This window comes from Macaca mulatta, chromosome X (genome assembly GCF_049350105.2).
Source record: "Macaca mulatta isolate MMU2019108-1 chromosome X, T2T-MMU8v2.0, whole genome shotgun sequence".
NCBI classification, from domain to species: domain Eukaryota; kingdom Metazoa; phylum Chordata; class Mammalia; order Primates; family Cercopithecidae; genus Macaca; species Macaca mulatta.
The window spans coordinates 130,791,326-130,818,806 of NC_133426.1; the positions used below are offsets into that span (position 1 = coordinate 130,791,326).

The 27,481-nt window shown below is 36.9% G+C and overlaps 1 protein-coding gene across 2 annotated transcripts; it reads left to right on the top strand.

Moving 5' to 3' along the window:
• Positions 1–669: 669 nt before the first annotated feature.
• On the top strand, positions 670–26,984 carry SH2D1A (SH2 domain containing 1A). Of its 2 annotated transcripts, none has more exons than XM_077987363.1 (4): positions 670–996; positions 19,596–19,659; positions 24,013–24,148; positions 25,190–26,984. In XM_077987363.1, exons 1-4 carry the CDS (start codon positions 860–862, stop codon positions 25,228–25,230), a joined length of 378 nt encoding a protein of 125 aa, XP_077843489.1. In that variant the 5' UTR covers positions 670–859; the 3' UTR covers positions 25,231–26,984. The 2 variants fall into 2 exon arrangements, with proteins under 2 accessions (XP_077843489.1, NP_001028009.1); NM_001032837.1 differs by having other exon boundaries at positions 860–996; positions 24,013–24,157; positions 25,190–25,230.
• The last annotated feature ends 497 nt before the right edge of the window (positions 26,985–27,481 follow it).

Consider the following 27,481-nt stretch of genomic DNA (forward strand, 5'->3'; position numbering starts at 1 on the left):
ATGCATATAAAGGCAAAGCACCAGTTAAATGATTCACAGTCTCATGTAAAGCCCATCAAATAGATAAATCTGGAAAATCTTTGGATGTACATTGTGACTTTTGTATCTCAACTAGCACTTTGGGACCTTGGACAAGGTGTTAGGAAAGAAATCAATATTTACTCAGGACCAAGACTTTCAAGATGACTGCGTGAGGTAGAAGGAAGAGGGAGAAGAAGAACTTGCCCAAAGTTCACTGTTAATCTACTATGTCCGATTCTGTGGGAGTCTTCATGGCCATGTTCAGTAATGATTGCATACTGACAGTACTGATAAAACCATCAGTGTTTTGTTCTCAGAGCTTTTGATCCTTTCATTTTGTTAGTATGTTTTTGCCCTACATGATGGGTCCACATACCGACAGAGACATGTACAACTTGCCTCTATCATCAACTCCTTACCGGCTAGTTGAGCTAAGTTATTCCTGGTGGCCTCTGAGTAAACTGCAAGAACAGAAGCATTACTAAGCATCCCTGTCTGAGTGCAAGGGTGTGTGTTGGCAGTACAGCCCCAATCTTGCAAAATCCTTCTTCCAATGTTCCTTCCCGCTCTGTATGAACCCTGTGTTGGGGGGCAGGAGATGGAAGCCCTTGGCAAGCTCGATTGAACTAAGCTACTAAATTGCTGAGCTCGTTTTAGTTGAAGTGTGAGAAGGAGGTTTAAGGCAAGTAGACAACATCCTGTTGTTTGGGTGCTTCTCTCTTTTTTGCACATCTGGCTGAACTGGGAGTCAGGTGGTTGACTTGTGCCTGGCTGCAGTAGCAGTGGCATCTCCCTTGTACAGTTCTCCTCCTCGGCCTGCCCAAGAGTCCACCAGGTCATGGACGCAGTGGCTGTGTATCATGGCAAAATCAGCAGGGAAACAGGCGAGAAGCTCCTGCTTGCCACTGGGCTGGATGGCAGCTATTTGCTGAGGGACAGCGAGAGCGTGCCAGGAGTGTACTGCCTGTGTGTGCTGTGAGTATGATACAGTGGGCATGGGCCTGCTGAGGGTGTGGGCGGTGGGCAGCGGCAGCTGGGGCCAGGGTGGAGGCCGAGGCAGGCAGGGGCGCCGGCATTAGCAGCTCGCCGACGACGCCTCCATGGTCCGCCCTCAAGTCCAGCCCAGGGCCGTGGTGAAACACACTTTCGCCTGAGTCCCTCGCTGGGGATTTCATTCCCTGGGCCACCTGCTCTCCAGAAGGCCCTCACCAGAGCCTTTTGGGGCAGCCGCAGAGAATACCCTTTCGGGTGCTGAAATGTGGTCTAGAGTTTACCTTCGCTCCAGGAAAGACCCAGGCTCCCCACTTCTATTTTGAACCCTATCGGGTGGTGCCCTGGGAGCCTTACTCTAGCTCTCTTTAAACGACTTTTGAAGTGTCATCCCAAAGGAAGGGCATGACATTCAGGGAGAGGAGACACATTAAGAAACAGAGTCAATTACTTTAAGAATGCAATGCCAGTAAAGTCGAGATGCTGAGAGAGGAGGGGGATGTGTATGAGTAAAATCACCTCTCTGGATCTGCTGATGTAGCATCCTTTAGAAAAGTAGTGGGGGGTGGGGAGGGGCAGGGGATTTCAGAAATAGGACCCTTCTTGATAAACGTTAGGACTCACAATAGTCTTAAAGGGAATGGAGGGAAAACACCCTTGTTATGATTCAGCTTTGCCATTTGCCTAGGCATGTCTCAGTCTAAGGCTTCATTTTGAATCAAATTCATCTGCGTCTTTGCTCCAGGGCTCCGGAGTCAGGCAGATCTGAGACTTTCTCCTGTGCTAGTCAGATGTTAGGCTTGTGACCTGGGCAAATTAACCTCTCAGTCCCCCAGTTTTCTTATCCATTGAATAGGTATCATATTACTGCCTACCTCATAGGATTGTAAGATTAAGTGCTATAATGCAGTAAAAAAATTAGCACTGGGGCCTGACACCTAGTAAATGTTCAATAAATGTAAGCTATTGGTATTGTCATTATACCAAAAATATATTGTTATTTTATCTTCTCTTTTCAGTTGATTTCTTTTAGGAATCATGGGGGCATTTCTAAGGAAGGACCTAGCTCAAGCATTATTGTCAGCAGGATAAAAAAAATCCATGAAAACAGCAGCCCTGCATAGTAGGTTCTAGACAGAAACCAAATGAGGTTAAATGCTTGGTAGTAAGTTCAGCATCTGATGATACCCCACAAGAGTTTGAAATACCTTATGGGTCAGTGAAGAAAGATTATCCTGATGCTGGTGCTAGAGGATTTTCACTGTATATTGGTTTTCAAAAATGGTCAAGCCTTGTTTGTGGCAGCTCTCAGGTCATGCTAAATACATTTTTCATAAAGGCTTCCAGGGAAATACGTGGAAGTTATTGAATGTCTTGGGCTTGAATCTTTATGTTTTGCTTATATAATTATGTTCCCGTGTGGAACCTAGGGAAGGGCAATGAAAATCAGCTAGGATTCTTAGGCTCTTTTCTCATTGAGAGAAGGTGGAGTGAGTGGGTGGGTGAAAGGCGCTGCTTTAGGGAAACTGACAAAGGAGATAATGTGCTCCTTAACCCAAAGGTGAAAAAGAACATACAAAACAAGTCTGGGCAGGGGAGGGACAACAGGGTATAGTGAGAGGCAAGATACACCTAAGACTTCAGCCTCACCAGGCTCCTGGCCGTTTCTCAAGCTCCTCAAAAATGCCCCCACTTAGGATTTCTGTGCTTATTGTTCCTTCTGCCAAAAATACCTTCAGTTCACATGTTTGTTCAACTGCCTCCTCCCTCAGAGAGGACTTGCTTGGCCACCTATCTAGAACAAGTGCCCTCTCTCTGTCCCTGATACACTCACTCCATCTCTTTATTTTTGTTCAAAGAGCTTTAAACTATTTGATAATTTGCCTGTTTACCTACTTATTGCTGGGCTGTCCTGCAAAAATATAATCTCCATGAGGACGGAGACATTGTCTCCATCACCAGGAACACAGGAACACATAATAGGCACTCAGCAGATATTTTTGAATTAACAAACTGTTAAGGCAAATTCTATTCTTTACTGCAAGAAAAGGAATGAACATCGAGAGGTTAGGGTGTGGACCCTGGGAAAGTCACTCAAATTCTCTGGGCCTCAGTTTCCATATTTATAAAACAGGAATAGTAATGTGTATCCTACCTTCTGCAAAAGATTGCCTTAAGTACCATATACAAGAGAGAAGGACAACTTTAGCCTTTTTCCTATGTGGGCCAGAACCACATGAGGAATTAACTTAGGCAGGTGAGAAATTCTCAAGCATTTAAGTTTTTGCCCAAAGTGAATCTTGCATAAATGCTTTTTTTATGACTCTCAGTTCTCCATGAAAACTGCCTTGTGAAGTAGCGGAAAATACTAGACAAATTGGGAGTTCCCTTACGGTGTCTTTCAAATGGTACACTGGGGACTCAAAGTCTTATGAGACTGTTTGGGTGATAGCCAGAATGTACTGCAGAGGGAAGATATAAGGATACATTGCCTTTTATCAGTTTCTCAACGTTTTTGAGTTGAGTGTCCCTTTTGACAAATGTAAAAAATTCATTCCCTCTTTTTGGTGCTACACTGTAATTATAAAATCAAATTTTATTTAGAAATAAACCATGTACTCATTTTAAACCAAAACACTTATGCTTATGATATGTAGTCGAAATAACAATATAAATGGTGTCACGTACACATGGACAACAAGGTATAGCTGACAAACATGCATTGAATGTAGGGTTTACTCAGAATGGTTTCTCATTCTATCTTTTGTTTACTCCTATTAACCAAGAAGATTTAATTGAGCTATAGTTTTTATATTTTTATTGTAGAGATAATACATTTCATATGCCTTTCAAACTGTACTTTAAACTGTACTTTCAAACGATGCTTGCCCTTTTCCCCAGTTCTGAAGCTCCTAATCATGGCTTTCAGATATGGCCTTTTCTTCTGTTCTGGTTTAGAAAATTGAACTCCTTCATAAAGCACTAAAGGAGTTTTCCATTTGTAGGATTGCTCACCTTCATTTTAAGTGATAAGTTTTTCTTTCAATTACTTTCTCTAAATAAATATAGATTTTTGTATAAGTCTATTAAAAATAGTTCCTTATACCTATTCGTTATAGAAAAATTGAAACATATAGACAATAGAAATTAGAGAAGCATCTATAGTTTTTTTATTTTTTTTCTGAGATAAGTTTAGTTTAATCTTGTTTTTTTTTTTCAAATTTTTACATCTACTGAAACATCATGTGTAAACCAATACAAGAAGGTTGATTCAATATGAGGATATGATTTATTTATTTTTGCCTTTCCAGATAATTTTGGGAAAGAAGTCAAGTGAGATAAAACATTGAACATACGTGTGAAACTAACTAAAGACTAGCTGTAAACTTCAGATAATCATTGTATTAATGAATTAACACTTTTTTTCATATCACAGTGCCTAGACTGTGATCAAAAAGGTGTTTTTTAAAATCAAACCTATCTAGGCCAGGCATGGTGGCTAACGTCTGTAATCCCAGAACTTTGGGAGGCCAAGGCGGGAGGATCACTTGAGGCTGGGAGTTCAAGACCAGCCTGACCAACATGTTGAAACCCCCTCTCTACTAAAAACACAAAAATTAGCCAGACTGGTGGCGCACACCTGTAATCCCAGCTACTCGGGAGGCTGAGGCTGAGGCAGGAGAATTGCTTGAACCCTGGAGGTAGAGGTTGCAGTGAGACGAGATCACCTCACTGGACTTCAGCCTGGGTGACAGAACGAGACCCTGTTATTGCTAAAAATTAGGTGAATTTTCTTCTATATTTTAATAAGATGAATTGTTTTTTGCGCACGTGTGCTCTCACAATTGTATTCTTACGAGTGACATATTTGACTACTAAAGAGTTTGATTTTTGTATGTGTCAAAAAAAGTAAGGGAAAACACCAAACTTAGAAAAGATACCTTACAACAGATCAAGGATTAGTTTGTGTGTGTGTGTGTGTGTGTGTGTGTGTGTATACACAAATTTACGTGTGTTAAAAAAGTATGATTGTATTCTTACAATTGTATACACTTCCCATTTCCCACTTAACATGAAAAAAATACACTCATATATAATGTTCTTAGAGACAACTTTAAGATGTTATTTTTAATGGCTGCATGGTAGTCCAGCTAGCTAGTAAGTATACCATATTTTGCTTAGCCAGTCACCTACTTTTAGACATTTGACTCATTCCATATTTTTGTTATTATAAATTCCATCAGGATGTATATTTCAGCACATTAAAGTTTCCTTGTATTTATGATTATTTCCTTATAATGAATTTCTGAAGTGGAATTTCTAGGTCAGAAAACATAAACAGCTTAGGATTCTTGATATATACATGATCATGAGATATTTTCCCTAAATGGTTATTCCAATCTACATGCTCACCTGTAATGCATGAGTGTCCGTTTCACTACACCCTCACTAGAAATGGGTATTATAGTTAAGAAAATTTTCCTTTGACATTTGGTGTGTCATTCTTTATTTTATATTTACATGCTATCTCTTTATTTTTCTCATTTTATATTCCTTTGATTAGTGACTGTCATTTTATATGGTTGTTAAGCTGTTGTATTTCCTGACATGATTTGGCATTTTGTGTATTTTTCTCGTTTAACTAGTTGAATCATACTTTTTTTTTTAACACACTGTATTAGTATATATATAAAATATATTAATCCTATTATATATAATATATAATATCCTATTGTATATATAATATATTATATATAATAGGATTATATATATAATAGTGTGTATATATATATATACACACACACACACACTAATCCTTGATCTGTTGCAAGGTATCTTTTCAAAGTTTGGTGTTTGCCCTTACTTTTTTTGACACATACAAAAATCAAACTTTTTAGTAGTCAAATATGTTACTTGTTTTCTTTGTGTTTGATTTCTTCCTTGGCTAGAAAGTCCTTTCCCCTTGAGGTATGCCATAAAACTTCACTGCAGTTTTTGTTTTAAATTTATGGTTTTGTTAGTTTACATTTACCTTTTTAATTCCATTTGGAGTTTTATTTTGATGCGGATAAAGGATCTAATTTGATTTTGTTTTCAGATAGGTAGCAATTGTCCTAATATAATTTATAAATACAACTTCCATTCTTCATTGATTTGCTAGCCGACTATACCATATATTAAATTCTTATATATAACAGTTACTGTTTCTGGACTATCTATTTGTCTCAATTGATCCGTTTATTCTTGCACTGATAGCACTATAGTATGATAATGTTTTAATACATTTTAAAAATTATTTGCTATTCTTATCTGTTGGTTCTTCAAAATGAAATCTAGAATCATTTTATTAAGTTAAAAAAAATCCATTGGACCAAATGTTTTAGCTCTCACATTCGAGTGAGAACACATGATATTTGTCTTCCTGTGCCTGGCTTATTTCACTTCACATAATGACTTCCAGTTCTATTTACATTGCTGCAAATAACAGGATTTCATTCTTTTTAATGGCCAGATAGTATTCAATTGTATATACATAGCACGTTTTCTTTATCCATTCACCTGTTGTTGGACTCTTCCATATCTCGGCTACTGTAAATAGTACTGTGATAAACGTGTGGGCACAAGTATCCCTTTGATATATTGATTTCCTTTCCTTTTGGTAGATACCCTGTAGTGGGATTCCTCAGTCATATGGAGGTAGAGAGTAAAATGATAGTTACCAGAGGTTGAGAAGGGTGGAAGGCGATGAAGAGAGGCTGGCTAATGGGTACAGACATACAGTTAGATAGAAGAAATGAGTTCTAGTGTTCAGTCGCACAGTAAGGTGACTATAGTTAACAATATCTTATGTATTTTAAAATAGCTAGAAGAGACTAGTTGAAATGTTCTTACACATAGAAATGATAAATATTTGACATGATAAATATCCTAAATACCCTGATTTGATTATTATAATGCACACATGTGTTGAAACATCACACTGTACCCCATGAATATGTACAATTATTATGTACTAAAATTTTTTGAAAATACCATTGGGGTTACATTAAATTTATTAATACACTAAGAACGAATTGTCATCTTTAAATGATTTAGTCTTCCCTTCCCATAAGTCTCTCCATTTATAATTTTTTCCTTTATATCCATCAATGAAGTTTTATAGTTTTCTTTTTGTATGTCTTACACATTTTTTTATTTCGAGTTATTGTGTGTATGAATGTGTATGCTGCTTTTAAATATAAATGGGATCTGTTTCCACTATATTTTCTGTTTCATAGGAAAGCTACTGATTTTATGTTCTGTTCTTGTATTTATCCAGTGTACTGAATGCTCTTATTAATGCAGATAGTTTTTTTTAAAGTTTATTCCCTCTGTTTTTTTAGATACATCAAGTTTCTTTTCACCGACGTACATATGTGCTCTCAGATTTCTTCCATTCTCACCCTCAGTGTAGACAGCTATTGGGGAAGTTCTGACTGCCCAGTAGGATTGTTTGATGGTGATAAGAGGAGAACTAATTTAAAATATTTAAAATAATTAGCTCAAAAATAGTTTATTTCCATAGTTGGCATTCTTCTGGACATATCTGCCTTTGTTTGCTACTTATCTGATGGAAGATTTGGAAGAAGAAATGCTGTTATAATTCTTTAACGTCAAGGACACATAATGAAGTCATTTGACATATATGTCTTTAGATAAAAGCATAATTATCTTTTTGTCCTTTAAGTTTTAAAGGTACAACTGGGAATAAAGTGCCTGTCAAACAACTGAACTGGAGAAATGGGGGAGGAGCAGTGATGAAATAAAATTCCAGTTTATCAGTTGCACTAAAGGGGAACAGTGTGGCAAAGAACTTGAAATTATAACTTCATTTAGTGAGAAATTACAACTGACATTTAGTTTTTGAATTCAATTGGATATGTGCCTTAGTGCCACATTTATCTTCATGATAACTTAGGCCACCAACATTGTTTTTGATTTCCTGAATACAATCCAGTGGTAAAGTGAGCCTGAAAACCAGCCTAGGATTAAGTTTGCCACATATAAACCATCAAATGGATAATTCATGGCAAATAAGCCAAGTACTGACTCCGGCTGACAATGTAAAATTAAAGTTGCAAGATTAGTCTGAAGATGTCATTTAGCTTAAGCAAAGGGGGAGTCTGGATTGATCTCTTTCAGGCTCTCCCCACCTGGCCTCTTCCCTTCAGCTCCCTCCACTGCCCTCCTTCTCTGGGTGGACAGTTCCAGCTCCATGTCCAAGCAGATTCCCTCCCTTTTGAGAATTGTGCTTTTGGAATTGTGTTAAAGACCAATTTGTTAATACATTCCCTCTAGTATAAGAGAGGGGCAGCACAGAATGGTGGTTAAGAGCCCAGATCTTCCAGCCAGATCTCTGGGTGTGCATCCCAGCTCTGACCCTTAACTAGCTATTTTACCTTGAGCAGGTTACTTTAACTTTCTGTGCTTCAGGTTTCTTACCTGTAAAACAGCAGATGGTGATAATGAGAGTACTTACCTCACAGGGTTGTTATGACGATTATGACATGAGTTAATATTTGTAAAGTTAACATGTAATATGTGTTTTTTTTAATTGTTTGTTTGTTTTTGTTTTTTAGACAGAGTCTCGCTCTGTCGCCCAGGTTGGAGTGCAGTGGCACGATCTCCACTCACTGCATGCTCCCTCACCTCCAGGGTTCACACCATTCTCCTGCCTCAGCCTCCCAAGTAGCTGGGACTACAGGCACCCACCACCACGCCCGGCTAATTTTTTTGTATTTTTAGTAGAGACGGGGTTTCACCGTGTTCGCCAGGATGGTCTGGATCTCCTGACCTCGTGATCTGCCCGCCTCGGCCTCCCAAAGTGCTGGGATTACAGGCGTGAGCCACCACGCCCGGCCGTGTTTTTTAATATAAATAAAAGCTCTATAAATAATTGTAATACAAAGTTAGACCCACATAAGTATACATAAATAAAACTTGATATGAAAGTTCGGGGGAAGAAGTGATTATATTTATTTTCATGACTTATCAAAATATCAGATAGTTTTACCGTCAGACTTGAAGTTGAATGACTTTCAACTGTTTCAAAAATTAAAATTCTCTCTGAAAGAATAAAGTTTGGGCCATTGGAAGTTTGGAAAGCTCTTGAATCAGAGTATAGTCTCAAAAATAATGGCTTTGTGTGGGATACTATTCCTCTGGATATAAAAGTTCTGAAACATTTGTTAAAAATCATTATAGTAGGCTGGGTGCGGTGGCTCACGCCTGTAATCCCAGCACTTTGGGAGGCCGAGGCGGGCAGATCACGAGGTCAGGAGATCGAGACCATCCTGGCGAACACGGTGAAACCCCGTCTCTACTAAAAATGCAAAAAATTAACCGGGTGTGGCGGCGGGCGCCTGTAGTCCCAGCTACTTGGGAGGCTGAGGCAGGAGAATGGCATGAACGCGGGAGGTGGAGCTTGCAGTGAGCCCAGATTGCGCCACTACACTCCAGCCTTGGCGACTGAGGGAGACTCCCTCTCAAAAAAAAAAAAAAAAAAAAAAAAAAAAATCATTATAGTTGTGTCTGAATTTTGTATGTAGCATTAGTTCATATAGACATAAAGGGCATAGGTACTGGCTTGCTTTATTTGCAGTGTCATGAAGAAGTCAGGTGTAGCTAAACTTTTTCTTTTGTGTAGTCCTTGAAGTGGTATAAAAAAGGAATTGATGTGGTTTTTTCAGTTCTAAACCAGGATCTGTCCCCAACACTGACCCACTGAGAAAATAAGAAACAAGTCAGGTTGGTTGCTTCTTGTCCATTTCTAACCTGAACACTTTTTTACAGTTAGGGACAACTTTTGATGAAATAAAGACAAATTTCAATATCAGCAGAGACTAGATTAACACATGCTTTATAGTAATTAAAATAAATTAATGGCAATGATAAAACTCCACCGTTCTTTAACAATTATTCATTTTCTGATTTTTTTGGTGATGCATTTTAAATTCTAGGATTATCAAAAAGTCCAAAAAAACTTTAATGAGGGAAGGAAGTTAAAATTACACGACATTGCTGGTTTGTCTGTATTAATGAAGGGAGTCAGAGGAAATATAATCCTAAAGGGGATGTAACAATTTAAAAAATGAATTATCTTTTTATGAGTTGTGATTTGCTTAGGCTAGGTTTGTAAGCCTCCAAATTGTAATTCTGCTTGTTTTTTTTAAAAAAGTATTCACTTAAATAACTATAGGAAAAAATAACATGCAAGAATGCATTTATGTTAGTTTAAGTTTACTTCTAGTGTATATATACACAGGGACAGACAGTTTTGAATAGTTGTAATCAGAGTGGGATCTCCTTGTGCCCACTTTTTACACATACTATCATTTTATGTCAACATAGTCCACATACTTAAAGTTTTTTTGAAAACCTAGGACTCTAATACTTTTGAATTTTGGCATAATATTTTATTTATTTATTTATTTATTTATATTTTTTGAGACGGAGTCTCTCTCTGTTGCCCAGCCTGGAGTGCAGTGGTGCGATCTCAGCTCACTGCAACCCCTGCCTCCCAGGTTCAAGCGATTCTCCTGCCTCAGCCTCCTGTGTGGCTGGGATTACAGGTGTGTGCCACCACACCTGGCAGGTTTTTTTTTTTTTGTATTTTTTAGTAGAGACAGGGTTTCACCATGTTGGCCAGGCTGGTCTCGAACTCCTGACCTCGTGATCCACCCACTTCAGCCTCCCAGGGTGCTGGGATTACAGGCGTGAGCCATCGTGCCCAGCCAGCGTAATATTTTAAACCTTCACCTTTGACAGAGAAAGTGTAATTTTGAACCATTTTTTCTGCTGTAATTCCCTTATTTTTTTGTAATTTATATATTATCTCTAAATTGACAAAAATTGTATATATGTATTGTGTACGACATGATGCTTTGAAATATGTATACATGTGTAATAGCTAAATTGGAATAATTAGCATACGCATTGCCTCACATACTTATATTTTGTGATGAGAACACTTAAAATCTACTCTTAGCAACTTTCAAGAATACAATACATTGTTTTTAACTATAGTTGCCATGTTGTACAATAGATCTCTTGAACTTGTTCCTCCTGATCTAAATTTTTTATCCTTTGACCCAAATTTCCCAATCCCCACCCTGCACGCCCCTACCAGCCCCTGGTAGCCACCCATCATTCTACTCTTGGCTTGTATTAGTTCAACTTTTTAAGATCCTGTGTATAACTGAGACTACGCAGTATTTGTTTCTCTGTGCATAGCTTATTTCACTTTACATACTGTCCTCCATATTCATCCATGTTGTTGCAAATGACAAGATTTCCTTTGTGTTTAAGGCTGAATAGTATTCCATTGTGTATATACACCACATTTTCTTTATCCATTCATCTGTTGATAGACATGTAGGTTGATTGCATTATGTCTTGGCTATTGTGAATAATGCTGCAATATACATGAAAGTGCAGATTTCTCCTTGACATGATGATTTCATTTCCTTTTGATATATACCCAGCAGTGGGATTGCTGGATCATATGGTGGTTCTATCTTTAATTTTTTGAAGAACTTTCATACCATTTTTTATAACGGCTGTACTAATTTATATTTCTACCAACAGCGTGCAAGGGTTCCCTTCTCTCTGCATCCTCTCTTATTTTTGATAATAGGCATCCTAACAGGTGTGAAATGATATCTCATTGTGGTTTCATTTGCATTTTTCTGATGATTAGTGAGGTTGAGCATTTTTTCACATACCTGTTTGTCATTTGTATATTTTCTTTTGAGAAATGTCTATTCTGGTCCTTTGCCCGTTTTTAAATGGGATTATTTGTTTTCTTTCTATTGAGTAATTTGAGTTTCTTATATATTTTGGATATTAACCCCTTATCATATGTATGGTTTGCAAATATGTTCTCCCATTCTGTAGGTTGTCTCTTCATTCTGTTGATTGTTTCCTTTCCTGTTCAGAAGCTTTTTAGTTTGTTGTAATCACATTTATCTATTTCCGCTTTTGATGTCTGTGCTTTTGGGGTTATACCTAAAAACAATTCCCCTATTTTGAGTAATTATTCCTTATTTAGGGGTACTTAGGTTAGTTCAATGTTTTCATAATTAAAATGGGCTAGTATGAAAATCTTTGTCAAATTGCTTTTTCCTCTTGACTTGTTTCCTTGGAGTATATGAAGATAAGCAAGGTTATGCAGTCAAAAATATGTATGGTTTTATAGCTCTTATTATATAACTTGCTCTTATTATATAACTAGTGATTTTCCATGGACAGGGACAGAGTATGTTTTGTTTGAAAAGGCATATTCAATATTTTAGTTTAATTTTATATTACAAAATTACTGGTTTATAATAGAAGCTATAGAAAATAAAACTAAGAAATATTATTGGGGAAGAAAGGAAAAAATGGTTCAGAAACACTGTCCTATGAAGACTGAAATGACTGACAAACCTTCAGCTTATACTAAAATAAAATTGCATTCTTAAAGCATAGACTGAATGACTACGGAGGAGGTGGTACAGAAGTACCCTGGGCAGGTGGAAGAAGCCCGATTGACATCAGGGAAGTTGCCATCAATATTCCCAATGAGATGTGGGCGTTCTCTTTGCATTTTAATCAGTCCTTCTGTAACTTTAATGTTCACACAAATCACCTGGGCATCTTATTAAAATCCGGATTCTGATTTAACAGGTCTGGGTGGGGCCCAAGAGTCTACATTTCTAACAAGCTCCCAGGTGATGTTGATGCTGTTATCCTGGGAATGCAATTTGAGTTGCACTGTTTTAGATCTCTTCCATGTATGACATATAGTAAGAGTTGACTACATGGGATCCTTGGTCAGTTACTTCAGTAACTTGAAAGTGAAAGATATAAACTGCTGGCCTATTTGAGGAGTGAGACAATTTTGCTCATTCAGAAATTGGAGGGGTTGTGGGGAGAAAGAAATTGTTAATATTAGATGAGTTAATCATGAGAAGTTTTATGTACCATTGACACCAGGTTGTTCAGAAACTGAAGGAGGTAGGAACTTTTGAAGTGGTACTCAGGTTCCTGCTGCTTAACTGAAAGTGAGATAAGATCAGATTCGTTAGGAAACAATTCTCAAAACAGACTCATTTACTTTGACTAAATACGTCTGAATGATAGTAGGGAGATAGAATCATTGCATTGTTTAGAGACCCACTGTTTTAGAAAGTGGAAAACTTGTTGCTTACCATTCTGCTTATTTTGTTGCTGAGATTTTAAATAATGAATCTCCACATCACTCTTATGATGCTGAATTATTGCCATTAATCGTTTCTCATAGGGAAAATGGAACTAACAACCTATGCTGTTTCACTGCTTCCATCTCCATTTTGCTATATCGCTTTAAGAAAATCACTTAAAGGCTTACGTTGAGTTCCCATGGTAAAAAATGGAAATCAAAGCTCTTGCCTTGTTCCCCATAGAGTACTTGCTGAAGTTAGTGGGCTTTGAGGTAGATTTCAAGTGTTTAAAAAGACAAAAGACTTTAACATTGTAATATTGTATATTTATTCAGCATATTATATATAGGCATATATCAAGCTATTTTATATATGATCTAAATATTCTGGAAATCCTTTGTAAAAAATAAAACATCATATAATCCACATCAGTAGTTAAATTGACCTTTTGTTTAGTGTCATGAATCAAGTAAATCTGAATAGTGTATTTCAGATATTTTTTGCCCTTTGGGTAATCAGTCCTGATGGATATTGATGAAAGATGTAGTAATTTTTTTTTTTTTGAGATGAAGTCTCACTCTTGTCACGTAGGTTGGAGTGCAATGGCGTGATCTCAGCTCACTGTAACCTCCACCTCCTGGGTTCAAGCGATTCTCCTGCCCCAGCCTCCTGAGTAGCTGGGATTACAGGCGTCCACCACCACACATGGCTAATTTTTGTATTTTTAGTAGAGATGGGGTTTCACCATGTTGGCCAGGCTAGTCTCGAACTCCTGACCTCAGGTGATCTGCCCACCTCAGCCTCCCAAAGTAAAGTGCTGGGATTACAGACGTAAGTCTAATTTAATTCACGTATTTAAATACTTTTATTTCCAAAGGAGGTTAATGGTAAATGTGATCATCAAGTCAAGCATGACCTTCTGCTTGTAAACACATTGATTTTAACCAGAGTTCAGTGCGTGTCCTGGCTAGGTGTGGTGGTTCACACCTGTAATCCTACCACTTTGGGAGGCCTAGGTGGGAGGATAGCTTGAGGCCAGGAGTTCAAGACCATTGTGGTCAACAGAGCAAGACCCTGTCTCTGCAAAAACTAAACTAAACAAACAAACAAACAAAAATTTGCCAGGCACAGCAGTGTGCACCTGTAGTGGCAGCTACTCAGGAGGCTAAGGCAGGAGGATCGCTTAATCCCAGGAGAGCAAGCCTGCAGTAAGCTACGATCACCCTGCTGTACTCCAGCCTGGGTGACAGAGCAATACACCATTTAAAAAAAAAAAAAAAGCACGTGTCCTAACCAAAGATCTCTATTGACTCAAACTTGTGCCCAAGAATAGCAATCAGAAAGTTTATTAAATAAATGATTTAGTTTCACATTCAATTGATTCACAATAGATTTAGATTCACATTCAAAATCTGAAACAATTCATTATAAAGTTTACCTTACGGTTTTATGAGGTAAAATTTATTAGGCAAATTAAGTGGCATTACTATATATACTAAAATATAACAAATAATCTGTATCAGTACAGTGTGGGGATCAGGAACTGGGGATCTAGAAATGGGCCTGATTCAAATCCCATTTTTGCTTTTTAATCTCTAGTCTGATTTTGGTTACTTAACATATCAAAGTCTCAGTTTCCTCATCTATAAAATAAATATTACAATATAAACCTAATAGGATTTTTGTGGGGTCCAAAGGAGATAATGCATGTACTATAAACTTAACTTTTTTTCCTCCTAAATTCACATGTTTAAACCCTTACTTCCAATATGCTTGTATTTGGAGATAGGACCTCTAGGATGTAATTAAGGTTAAATGAGATCATAAGGATAGGGCTGTAATCTGATAGACTTGGTGACCTTATGAGGAAAGGAAGAATGCATGTACAAAGAAGAGGTCATATGAGCACACAGCAAGAAGGTGGCTGCCTACAAGCCAAGAGAAGAGGCTTCAGAATGAAACTTACCGTACTGGCACCTTGATCTTGGACTTCCCAGTCTCCAGAATTGTGAGAAATAAATTTCTGTTGTTTAAGCCACCCTGTCTATAGTATCTTGTTATGGCAGCCTGAACAGACCAATACAGATTTTGGTACTGAGAAGAGGAGTACTGCTGTAACAAATACCCAAAAATGTGGAAGTGGCCTTAGAACTAGGTAATGAGTAGAGATTGGGGAAGTTTTAAGGTGTATTCTAGAAGAAAGCATAGATGGCTGTGAACAGAATGTTGGTAGAACTGTTTATTCCGATGAGGTCTTAGATGGAAATCAGGAAGATGTTACTGCAAACTGGGAGAACTGGGAGAAAGGTGTTCCTTGTTACAAATGGTAAAGAACTTGACTGAACTGTGTTCTAGTATTTTGAAGAAGGTAGAATTTGTTGAGTAAAAAAATTGACTATTTATCTGAGGAGATTTCTAAGCAAAATGTTGAAGGAGTGGCTCAGTTCCTCCTGACTGCTTATGGTAAAATACAAAAGGAGAGAGATGAATTGAAGAAGGAATTGTTAAGCAAAAAGGAACTGGAACTTAAACATCTGGAAAATTCTGAGTCTTTATGTATTGCAATAAATGAGGAAGCTTGTGCTGGAGACAACACTAGGGTGTGGCTGGATTATCTATCACTCCTTAAGATTACTTATGATATTAACCACCATCTCAGCAGAAGTCAGGAATAGAGTTTGGATAAAAGCAGCAGAAATATTACCAGTTTGGACCAAAGAGAACAGGACAGTATGGTATAGTTATTTGGCTGCAAACATGGTTTATCCTTCAAGAAAAAGGGAAGAACGACCCTGAGGGTGATTCAGAGATCACCAGGGCTGCCATTCCTACTATAGGCCCAGAGTACACAGGCCTGGAGGCTAAGGCTGCCTCTACCTTGGTTTCAGAAAGTGAGACTGACATCCAACAGAGCCACATGGGTGGGGCCATCACCCTAGCCAAAGGATGTGGCCACCTTACAGAGCTGTGGGGGTGATGCTGCTTTCCCAGTGAACCTGAAAGGCAGAGTATTGAATCAAAGAGGATTATTCTTGAGCCTTAAGAGCTAATGGAGTTTGCCTTGCTAGGTTTTGGACTTGCTTAGGACCTGCAACCCCTTTATTTCTTCCAATTTCTCCCTTTGGAATGGGAATGTCTATTGTCTTCCTGTAGTACCATTATATTTTGGAAGCACATAGCTTGTCTGGTTTCATAGTTTCACAACTGGAAATAAATTTTGCCTCAAGATGAATAATACTGCTAGTCTAACCCACATCTAATTTTATTTAGATGAAACTTTGGACTTTAGATTTTATGTTGATGCTAGAATTAGTTAATTTATTTTGAGGCCATTGGGATGGTATAAGTGTGAGAAGGACATGAGTTTTGGGGGTCAACAGTGGAATGATGTAGACTGAATTGTGTTCCCCCCTAATATGTTTAAGCTCTAACCTCCAACATGACTGTAATTGGAGATAGGGGATAATTAAAGTTAAATGAGGTCATAAGGGTGGGGCTCTAATATGATAGGATTGGGGGCCTTATTACAACAGAGAAGGCTGTGTGAGCACACAGCAAGAGGTCAGCTACTCGCAAGGCAAGAGAAGAGGGCTCAAAATGAAACTTACGTTGCTGGCACCTCGATCTTGGACTTTCCAGCCTCCAGAACAGTGAGAAAGTAAATTTCTTTTATTTATGCCATTCAAGGTATGGTATTTTGTTATGGCAGCCAAACAGACTAATGCAGAAAGTAAAACTCTTGGCATGTAGTAGAAATCAATTAGACAGATATGCAATATAGATATAAACTGAGTAATGGGAGGGAATATTTATCCCATTTAAAAGGATAAGCTGCTTTTAGGAAAATAAAGTTACAGCTAAGGCACTTTGGAGATAGTCCTAGTTTACAGCATTTTAGAGTTGCTCTTCCACAAAAATATAATAAAAACAAGCAGCACTTGTTTTGAATTCATATTTTTTTACTATTATTTCATTTATAATATATTATAGAGTAATATAGTAATACAGTTATGTGCAATATAGCAACATTTTCCTTAATAACGAACAGCATATACAATGGTGGTCCCATAAGATTATAATGGAGCTGAAAAATTCCTATCACCTACTGATGTTGTAGCCATTGTAATGCCACAGCACAGTGAATTACTTATGTATTTGTGATGACACTGGTATAAACAAACCGACTGTGCTGTCAGCTGTATAAAAGTATAGCACAGGCCAGGTGTGATGGCTCACATCTGTAATCCCAGAACTTTGGGAGGCTGAGGCAGGTGGATCACCTGAGGTCAGGAGTTCAAGACCAGCCTGACCAATATGGTGAAACCCCGTCTGTACTAAAAACACAAAAATTAGCCAGTCATGGTAGCGTGCACCTGTAGCCTCAGCTACTTGGGAGGCTGAAACAGGAGAATTGTGTGAACCTGGGAGGCGGAGGTTGCAGTGAGCTGAGATTGCGCCACTGTACTCCAGCCTGGGCAATACAGCGAGACTCTATCTCAAAAAAAGAAAAAAAAATAGAAAAAAGAAAAAAATGTATAGCACAGACAATTATATACAGTACACAATAATTGATAATGATAACAAATTACTGTGTTACTGGTTTATGTATTTACTGTACTACACATTTTATCATTATTTTAAAATCTACTCCTACTTATATAAAAAATGTTAGCTGTAAAACAGCCTTGGGCAGGTCCCTCAGGAGGTAATCCAGAAGAAGGCATTGTTATCATAGGAGATGACAGCTCCCTGTGTGTGACTGCACCTGAAGATCCTGCAGTGGGATAAGATGTAGAGGTGGAAGACAGTGATACTGATGATCCTGACCCTCTGTAGGCCTAGGCTAATGTGTGTATTTGTGTTTTAGTTTTTAACAAAAAAGTTTAAATAGCAAAGAATACATAAAATAAAAAATTTAAAAACAGAGAAAAGCTTATGGAATAAGGATATAAAGAAAAACAGTTTCGTATAGCTGTACAATGTGTTTGTGTTTTAAGTGAAGTGTTATAAAAGAGTCAAAAAGTTTAAAAAGTTTAAGAGTTTATAAAGTAAAAGAATGGAAGCTAAGGTTAATTTATTATTGAAGAGATTTTTTTTTTTTTTTTTTTTTTTTTTTTTTTTTTTTTTTTTGAGACAGAGTCTCGCTCCCTCACCCAGGCTGGAGTGCAGTGGCGTGATCTCATCTCGCTGCAACCTCCACCTCCTGAGTTCAAACGATTCTCCTGCCTCAGTGCCTCAGCCTCCCAAGTAGCTGGGATTACAGGTGTGTGCCACCATGCCCAGCTGATTTTTTGTACTTTTAGTAGAGACGGGGTTTCATTGTGTTAGCCAGGATGGTCTCGATCTCTTGACCTCATGATCCGGGAAATATAAATATTTTAAAATAAATTTAGTGTAGCCTAAGTTTACAGTGTTTATAACATTCTAGTAGTGTAATGTCCTAGGCCTTCACATTCACTCACCACTCACTCATTGACTCACCCAGAGCAACTTCCAGTCCTGCAAGTTCTATTCATGGTAAGTACTCTCAACAGGTATACCATTCTTTATCTTTTATACTGTATTTTACTGTGCCTTTTCTATGTTTAGGTAGGTTTAGATACACAAATACTTACCATTATGTTACACTGCATACAGTATTCTGTACAGTAACATGCTGTACAGGTTTGTAGCCTGGAGTAATAGGCTATACCACATAGCCTAGGTGGTATACCATATAGGTTTGTGTAAATACAGTCTATCATGTTTGCACAACAATGAAATCACCTAATGATGCACTTCTCAGAATGTATCCCCCTTGGTAAGTGATACATGACTGTGGCAATATTATATTGCTATACATTAAAATAGTAATTTTATAAAAATATAGTTATATTCATATTATAGTATTACATCCTTATACTATTGCTATTATATTTATAACAAATATTATTAATATTAATAATTATGTAGGCCTGATAGTGTATTATCCCAGTGAAATGTTTTCACCTTAAGGTTCGATATGTACTTAAAAATAAGTCTATTGTTTGTTAAAACTATCTAATAATTCATGGTTTTATCAATTACAACAGGTCCCTGTTGTAGTTTCTTTCTGTCCAAATAGTCTCTCAAGTTGACAAATCTTTAGGAGCATGAATTTCCATATTTCAAAAAATGAAAAGATAAATCTCACTGGAAACTGTGGTTGGGCAGTTACAATATGGAGACAAGTTAGATTCACTATGCTTTGCTTCCTGTGAATGCAATGGCACCATATACGTGTGTCCTAGTATAAGTGACATTTATATGTAATATTAAGCTTAAATTTACAGTATCCATTGTCCTTTTGGAATATTCTAGTAATGGAAGTTTATTCTCTCACAGGTATCACGGTTACATTTATACATACCGAGTGTCCCAGACAGAAACAGGTTCTTGGAGTGCTGAGGTATAGTTTTATTTATTTTTGCTTCTGGGGGTGTCAAGGAGGTGTTTGAAATTTAGGCTGGTTTTATAAAAGAGCAAATTCTACATTATGAAGTATTCATAAGGTTGAAATATTTAAAGCTCCAATCAAAAATTGTTCTTGGGTCATTAAGAAAGCTTTAGAGAATTTTGGTCCCAGTCCTGTTTAGCCACCATTTTGCAGAGTTGTATGACTTCAGGAGAAAGATAAAAATGTTGAAGGGTTATGTCAAACTTTTAGTGACTATGTGAAATCTTAGAAAGCATATCAAAATCAGGTAAAATAATTAAATGAACAGTTATTTACCAGATGATACCAATATGAGTGTTGGTATTATGGGAGATTAAAAACCATGATGCTTGTTTTCTAAGAGACTACAATATCCTTGGGAAGTTATAACTTGAAATTAAACAGTTATGAGTGGAAGAAACTCAGCTTTGGGAAGAAACTAGGCAAATCTGGGTTCCAGGTCTGGTCTCCCCTCCTCTCTGATAGGTCTATGATCTTGGGCAGGTTACTTAACTTTTCTGTGAGCCAGTTTCTTCATTTGTAAACTGAGCCTAAGAATCCTCCCTTATGCACAGGGCTCATTTTGAAGAGTAAATAAGATAACACACATAAAGAAGCTCTTTGCCATGGGGCCTGGCACACAGTGAGCCCTCAAAAAAGTGAACTCCTGAAAATTGCCACAGCTCCTATTAATAACTCAATCTATACATTTAAAATTTTCTGAAGTCTATACTTCAAAAAGTTAAAATAGCTCTCCCGTTTACTAATTTATCAGTAAATTGGAAAGCACAAATTACAGACCACAAATGTTTTGAACCACTGAGATGAATTAGGCCAAGTTTTCAAACATACTGTTGCTGTATTATGTAAGGATTATTAAAACTATAATACTAACTAAAGATAAAGTTATGCCATTTCTAATCAAAATGATTTATAGTTGTTTATTTAAAAAAAATTCTCTGTATCACTGCAGAGATGATTGAATAAGAAATTAAACTTTATTATGAAGAAAGTTACATGTAACATATACTGACAAAAACACACACACACATATATGTTTGTATATTATTTCACCAGAAATAGCTCTTCTCCATAGAGAAATACCCTTCAGCTGCTGAAGAATATTATGTAACAACAGGATCTTAAATTCTTAGGGTTTAACAACTTTGTTTTTAAACTTTTTTCCTGCATTTTGAGTATAACATCATATGAGATTGTTACATGCTTGTGATCATGTTAAAGAAGAGAGGGCTTATTGAACACAAATGCCCCCTCATCCTGTTGTCTGATCTGACCTTGTTTATTTAATAATATTGTAATTTTCTGCATCAAGAGAGCAGAAGATTGGCATGACTTATCCCCAAATAGAAAATAGTTTAAAAAGTTCTTTAATTTTTGAAATGCATATTGCGTTTTTTTCTATCTACTAAATTTACCTTATTAGCAGTGCTGTTCTAAGGTGAATATTAAACTAGTATATATTCTCAGAGCTCATACCACCTGACTGGAAGAAATTTCTCTAGAGCATATTGAAAACCAGCTGTGATCTAATACATGTTTCCATGGATAACTAAGAGGTGACAGTATGGGAGATGTGCAAATTTGAAGAATAGCTGAGTTCAGTGACAGGATGAGAGTTGTCAGTGGTACAATTCTTGTGATAAATGTATTTTCAAAGCTGGGTAAATGATAGATATTAATACTGATTTTTGGAACAATGTTTTAGTTTGCCATGCTGCAGGAAAAATCAGGGCAGTAACACGCCATCATCTGTGCATATATTGTGCTAGAAATGTAGGTAAGTGAGATTTGTTTTAAAGAGTGTAATGAAATCGAACCCTGGCCCCACAGAATTATGAAAGACAGATATCATGTGTATTTCTAGTTTTAGAGAGATTTTTAGGTTAAATCATTGCCTAGTGTATTATCTTATATGACTCAGACTAAAATTTTGCTAAATTGTTAATTTAGATAATTCTACAATCTACTTTCCCTTATTAATATGTGAATTGTTGGCAATACATTATTTAAAATGTACTGACATCACAACAGTGATGTCACCCTGTTGACATCACTGTCTTCAGGCTTTACTGGGTATATGATCAGGAGATCAGCAGATGTTAAATAATTGTCCTTATTAATCTAAGTAAAACACTGTAAAATAGGCCAGTCATTTGCTTATGAAACATCAGATCCCCAATTCAAATAGCTTCCATACCTCCAGTGCTATTATTCCTCTCTGTTAGCATGGATAATCAAGTGTTAACTACATATCAGTACCCATAAAAATGATGCTTCTCTGTTTTGTTTTGTTTTGAGGCAGAGTCTCACTCTGTCGCTCAGGCTGGAGTGGTGGAATGGCACGATCTCGGCTCACTGTAACCTCTGCCTCCCAGGTTCAAGGGATTCTCGTGCCTCAGCCTCCCAAGTAGCTGGGATTACAGGTGTGCGCCACCACGCCCGGCTAATTTTCATATTTTTAGTAAAGCTGGGGTTTCACCATGTTGCCCAGGCTGGTCTTGAACTCCTGAATTCAGGTGATCCACTGGTCTCAGCCTCCCAAAAAGCTGGGATTACAGGTGTGAGCCACTGTGCCCGGCTATGCTTCTGTTGATAAATGGTTTTACAAGCCACAAGAACAGCCAAAAAGATGTGTGGTTTGAAATCTTTCCACACTTGGGGAGTGTACAGTTTCTCTTCTGGTTGATGACCCTAGCTTCGCTAGATCCTGTTTGACCCAGTTCTAATCTGAAAGGCAAGAGACTGGGTCCTGGGATTCAGAGCCAGTTCTGCCTCTGGTTGTCTGTGTGACTTTGGGCAAGCTGATTAATTTCTTTACATTCACATTTTCTTATCTGTCAAATGGGAATAACTGAATAAGCCAATAACTGCCATTTTGTGAGGAAATAGTGAAGGCAAGAGATAGGAATGTGCTTTGCAAATGAAAAAGTGCACTGAGGAGAGTATAAGGAGGCAATTTGTGCCTATGGCCTGCATTTGCAATTTGGAGATTCTATCTTGGAACCAAAGAACTGTTTGGATTTCTGCAAGAATGGCCATGTTATTTTGGATGAGTTCTCAATCAAGCTTTAGGAAGGTGGAGGGTAGGTGAGAGAGTGGGGTGGAGCTGGGTGAGAGAGTGTTCTACATCTACTGTGAACATATGGGGGAACACTAATATAGAGCTAAAGAGAATTTTTGTCATGTTTTCAATGAAAAATTACCCCAACATAAGGAAATGACTGAGAGTTACTATGGATAGTGTAGTATGCTATCTTCAGCATACCGCTGTCTAGCTGACAGAAGTCTTCATGCCAGCCTTCATGTTTTCTCATTAAATTCTAAAAAAACAAACAGCTCCCACCTCAAAAATCTTCCAGATGGAATAGCTGAAAAACAACTTAAAAAAAAATACTAGTCATTGTTCAATTGCTCATAGCAATACTACTTTATTTTATGTAAAATGACAGTTTTGAGCTGATGCCTGAAGCTTGGCTCATAAGCTTTTGCAGGAAATTGTTGTTGATTTCAGGCAGTGTCTTTGCAAGACAACTGATGTCAGGAAAGGAATACATTTTAATAGTTACCTGCAAATAACTGTCTCTTTAAAAATACACAAATAAATAAAGGTGACCTTATATAGTCTTTCATTTTCATGTCATAGAGAAAACCTTGTTACAGTGACATGCTGATGAAGAGAATAATTTTGGGAGTATAGGGAAGTTTCCCAAGGAGGAAAAATTTTAATGTGAAGAATGACGCAGGAAATATTATGAGATGAAAGAGTATGAGGACTGAACTAGCCGTGCACTGTGTGTATCATAACAGCCAATTTTTAATTTCCTGTGTAGCATTTTATATTGTGGGATGATGGCAGGGAGGATGGGTTGTTGGTTTTTCTTTTGTTGTTGTTCCTCAGGCTTTTTATTAATGACCTGTAGGATCTGTTTTTTTTTTTTTTTTTCCTGTTTAACTGCATCCCCTCTGTTGGTGAATTCATTGTGGGTAATGGCCTGTATACCCTTAGAGGTTTGAGATGTCTGATGGGGAGCAGGCAGGAAGGGCAGGGCGATGAGCAAGAGCTTCTACAAACTAATACCACCCTTGGGAGAACTGAAATGACAGCTCATTAGCTCCTCTTGCAGGGAAATTCAGCCAACCAAAGTAAACTCTTCTGGAATGTTGTTTTTCCTTCTTTCTTACGTTTTCAAATATTTCAACAAGTTACACAACTGTTACCTCTCTTAGCATCCCTAGCACATTTTGTAGGTCTTTTTGTATCATTTTGAGATAGGTAAATAATTTTCTTGGCCTTTTATTTTCCAGACAGCACCTGGGGTACATAAAAGATATTTCCGGAAAATAAAAAATCTCATTTCAGCATTTCAGAAGCCAGATCAAGGCATTGTAATACCTCTGCAGTATCCAGTTGAGAAGAAGTCCTCAGCTAGAAGTACACAAGGTACTACAGGTATGATTTACTCTTAATTTTTGACAGGGTTTGGAAGCTCAGATTTATGAGTCAACCTATTCATAACCATATAATCAATTAGAAGTTATGTAAGAAAAATGCAATGAGAAAGTAGATGTAGCCAGCAAGTCAAATGAGAGGTGACAATTTATGTGCTATAATTTTAATCTATTACTCTATAAACTTTTAATAAATCACTGTAAAATCATCAAAAATTCTATAAGCCCATAACGTTTTAACTGCTCTTGTCTGTCTCATCTTGTTCTTTCCTGTCCCTTTTATAGGTAGCTAAGTATCATTTCACTTCACTAATTCAGACACAAATAATGTGAAAGATGGTATAATTCAGAGAACACCTGAGCTGTGCTTTACCTTTGCTTAGTAAACTTTTTTTCCTACAGGGACATGAAAGCTAATGTTAGCCTGGCACACACGATTCTGGTTTCTGAATCGGTGGTGCTTGAATTAATGACATTTTTCTGAAGCAAAGGAAATTAAATAGTAGACTTTATTGTTCCACTGGCACAAATTATTACATATCCTGAGCAAACCTATTTTAGTGTATGTGTCATGCTAAAGACTGAATACCAGCCAATGTCTGTAGCTATCTGATACGTGACTGTTTACTCCTCTATTGAATGGGGTTTATCATTTGTTTGGAGTAAGAGGATCGGCCTTGATTGAAACAATAAATATTTATGATAAAAGAAAATGAATTGTTATGTCCCTTTTTGACAGGGACCTAGGCTCAGGCATAAACTGACAATTAGACTAAGTGGTGAATTAAATTAATGAATATCCTTTTTAATACAAATGCAAATAGAACTCTAATTTCCAAGTTGGCTAGTTGTTTTTTTCTGCCTAGTATTCCATTCTTCATAACTCAATTTTAAATAATAGTTGCTTGTGGTGTATTATTGTGTTGTGTCATTGTGAGTTTTATGCAGTTGGACATTTTATAAGTATGCGTTAATCTATAATTTTAATAGCTTGCAAGTTTATTTTTTCTTGATTTTTGTTATTTTTCTTTAGGGATAAGAGAAGATCCTGATGTCTGCCTGAAAGCCCCATGAAGAAAAATAAACACCTTGTACTTTATTTTCTATAATTTAAATATATGCTAAGTCTTATATACTGTAGATAATACAGTTCAGTGAGCTACAAATGAGTTTCTAAAGCCATTGTAGTCCTGTAATGGAAGCATCTAGCATGATGTCAAAGCTGAAATGGACTTTTGTACATAGTGAGGAGCTTTGAAATGAGGATTGGGAAAAAGTAATTCCATAGGTTATTTTCAGTTATTATATTTACAAATGGGAAACAATTTAAAGCATAATGAATACTTTATAAATGATTAATGTCAATTCTTGCCAAATATAAATAAAAATAATCCTCAGATTTTGTGAAAAGCTCCATTTTTAGTGAAATATTATTTGATAGCTACTAATTTTAAAATGTCTTGCTTGATTGTATGGTGGGAAGTTGGTTGGTGTCCCTTGTCTTTGCCAAGTTCTCCACTAGCTATGGTGTCATAGGCTCTTTTGGGATTTTTGAAGCTGTATACTGTGTGTTAAAACAAGCACTAGAAAAAGAGTGAAGGATTTCTGTTTAATTCGAAAGCAACCTTCTTGCCTAGTGTTCTGATGTTGGACAGTAAAATCCACAGACCAACCTGGAGTTGAAAATCTTATAATTTAAGATACGCTCTAAACATGTTTATCGTATTTGATGCTACAGGATTTGAAATTGTATTACAAATCCAATGAAATGAGTTTTTCTTTTCATTTACCTCTGCCCTAGTTGTTTCTACTACATGGAAAACCTCATTTTGAAGGGAAACTTCAGCAGCTGCAGCTCATGAATAACTGATTTGTAACCAGCCTCCTTTTGAAGTAACCCTACAAAATCACTGGAAAGTTTATGATTATATTAAGTTTTTAAAAAAATTCCAAGTGATTGAAACCTACATGAGAGTCAGAATTTTATGTGGTATTTTCTTCTCACATTTATATTTTCATGATTTGTGATTGATTATATGTCACTTTGCTACAGGGTTCACAGAATTCATTCACTCAACAATATAATAGGACACTGAGGGTATAGAAGTAAAAACACCTGGTCCCTGCTCTCAGTTCACTGTCTCGTTGGACGAGAAAACAATAACGATAAAAGACAGTGAAAGAAAATAACAATAAAAGACAAGGAAACAATAACAATGAAAGTTGATAAGTACGTGATAAATGAGGTTCCCGTGTGTAGGTAGATCTGGTCTTTAGAGCCAGGTAGATCTGGTCTTTAGAGGCAGAACGAGTCAATGCAAATACTCTGGTCCGTGGGCCATATGAAAAGGCTAAGCTTCACTGTAAAATAATAACTTGGAATTTTGGGTTGTGTATGAGTGTTGGTGAACTTGGTTTTAATTAGTGAACTGTTGAGAGACAGAGCTACTCTTCATGTACTGTCAAGACCTGATTTCTGAGCATTTAATATGGATGCTGTGGGAGTGAAAAAGTGGAGTATGGCCCCAGTAATGCATTATGGGTGGTTTACCATTTCTTGAGGTAAAAGCATCACTTTAACTTGTAAAGGAATTTAAAAATCCTACTTTCATAATAAGTTGCATAGGTTTAATAATTTTTAATTATATGGCTTGAGTTTAAATTGTAATAAGTGTAACTAATTCTAACTCTATAATGTGTTCATTCTGGAATAATCCTAAACATATGAATTATGTTTGCATGTTCACTTCCAAGAGCCTTTTTTTTAAAAAAAGCTTTTTTTGAATCATCAAGTCTTTCACATTTAAATAAAGTGTTTGAAAGCCTTATTTACCTAATTTGTCTTGAACTATTCCTTATAATTCCTTATAAAATATTCAGAGACTGATGCTATTAATAAACCAAATAAAGGATTGATGATTATCTTATCTTTTTGGAGTGATTCCCTGGAAAAGGTAAGTGCTTTTTCGATTTTGTTGCTGTCAAAGTTCCCAGTTGATGAGCCTACTCCCTGTCTTCTTTGGCTGGCCTTTTATTCATCAAGTTTTTTTTTTTTTTTTCACCTTTTCTTTCCCAACATGAGCATCCCTGCTATTTTCCAGTATGTAATAACTTGCACCTTTACAGAAAGGTCATATCCTTGCCATATCTAAAATATTGCCATGCTAACATATTGTAAGATGCTGAGTCAAGGTAGAAAAATGCACAATATATTTCCAAGTGTGCAGCTCTCTTCAGAAAAAAAAGTGTGTCAGCAAGCCCAAAAAGGAACATGACAGCTTATCAAATACTTATTCATTTCCTCTGAAATTTGCTCTTAAGAGAT

Excerpts from the sequence above, each read along its gene's own strand:
- SH2D1A (NM_001032837.1), top strand. The coding sequence starts at position 860 with ATGGACGCAGTGGCTGTGTATCATGGCAAAATCAGCAGGGAAACAGGC. Across the intron at positions 997-19,595 it reads GTGTACTGCCTGTGTGTGCT|GTATCACGGTTACATTTATA; the intron begins GTGAGTATGATA and ends ATTCTCTCACAG. Across the intron at positions 19,660-24,012 it reads CAGGTTCTTGGAGTGCTGAG|ACAGCACCTGGGGTACATAA; the intron begins GTATAGTTTTAT and ends TTTATTTTCCAG.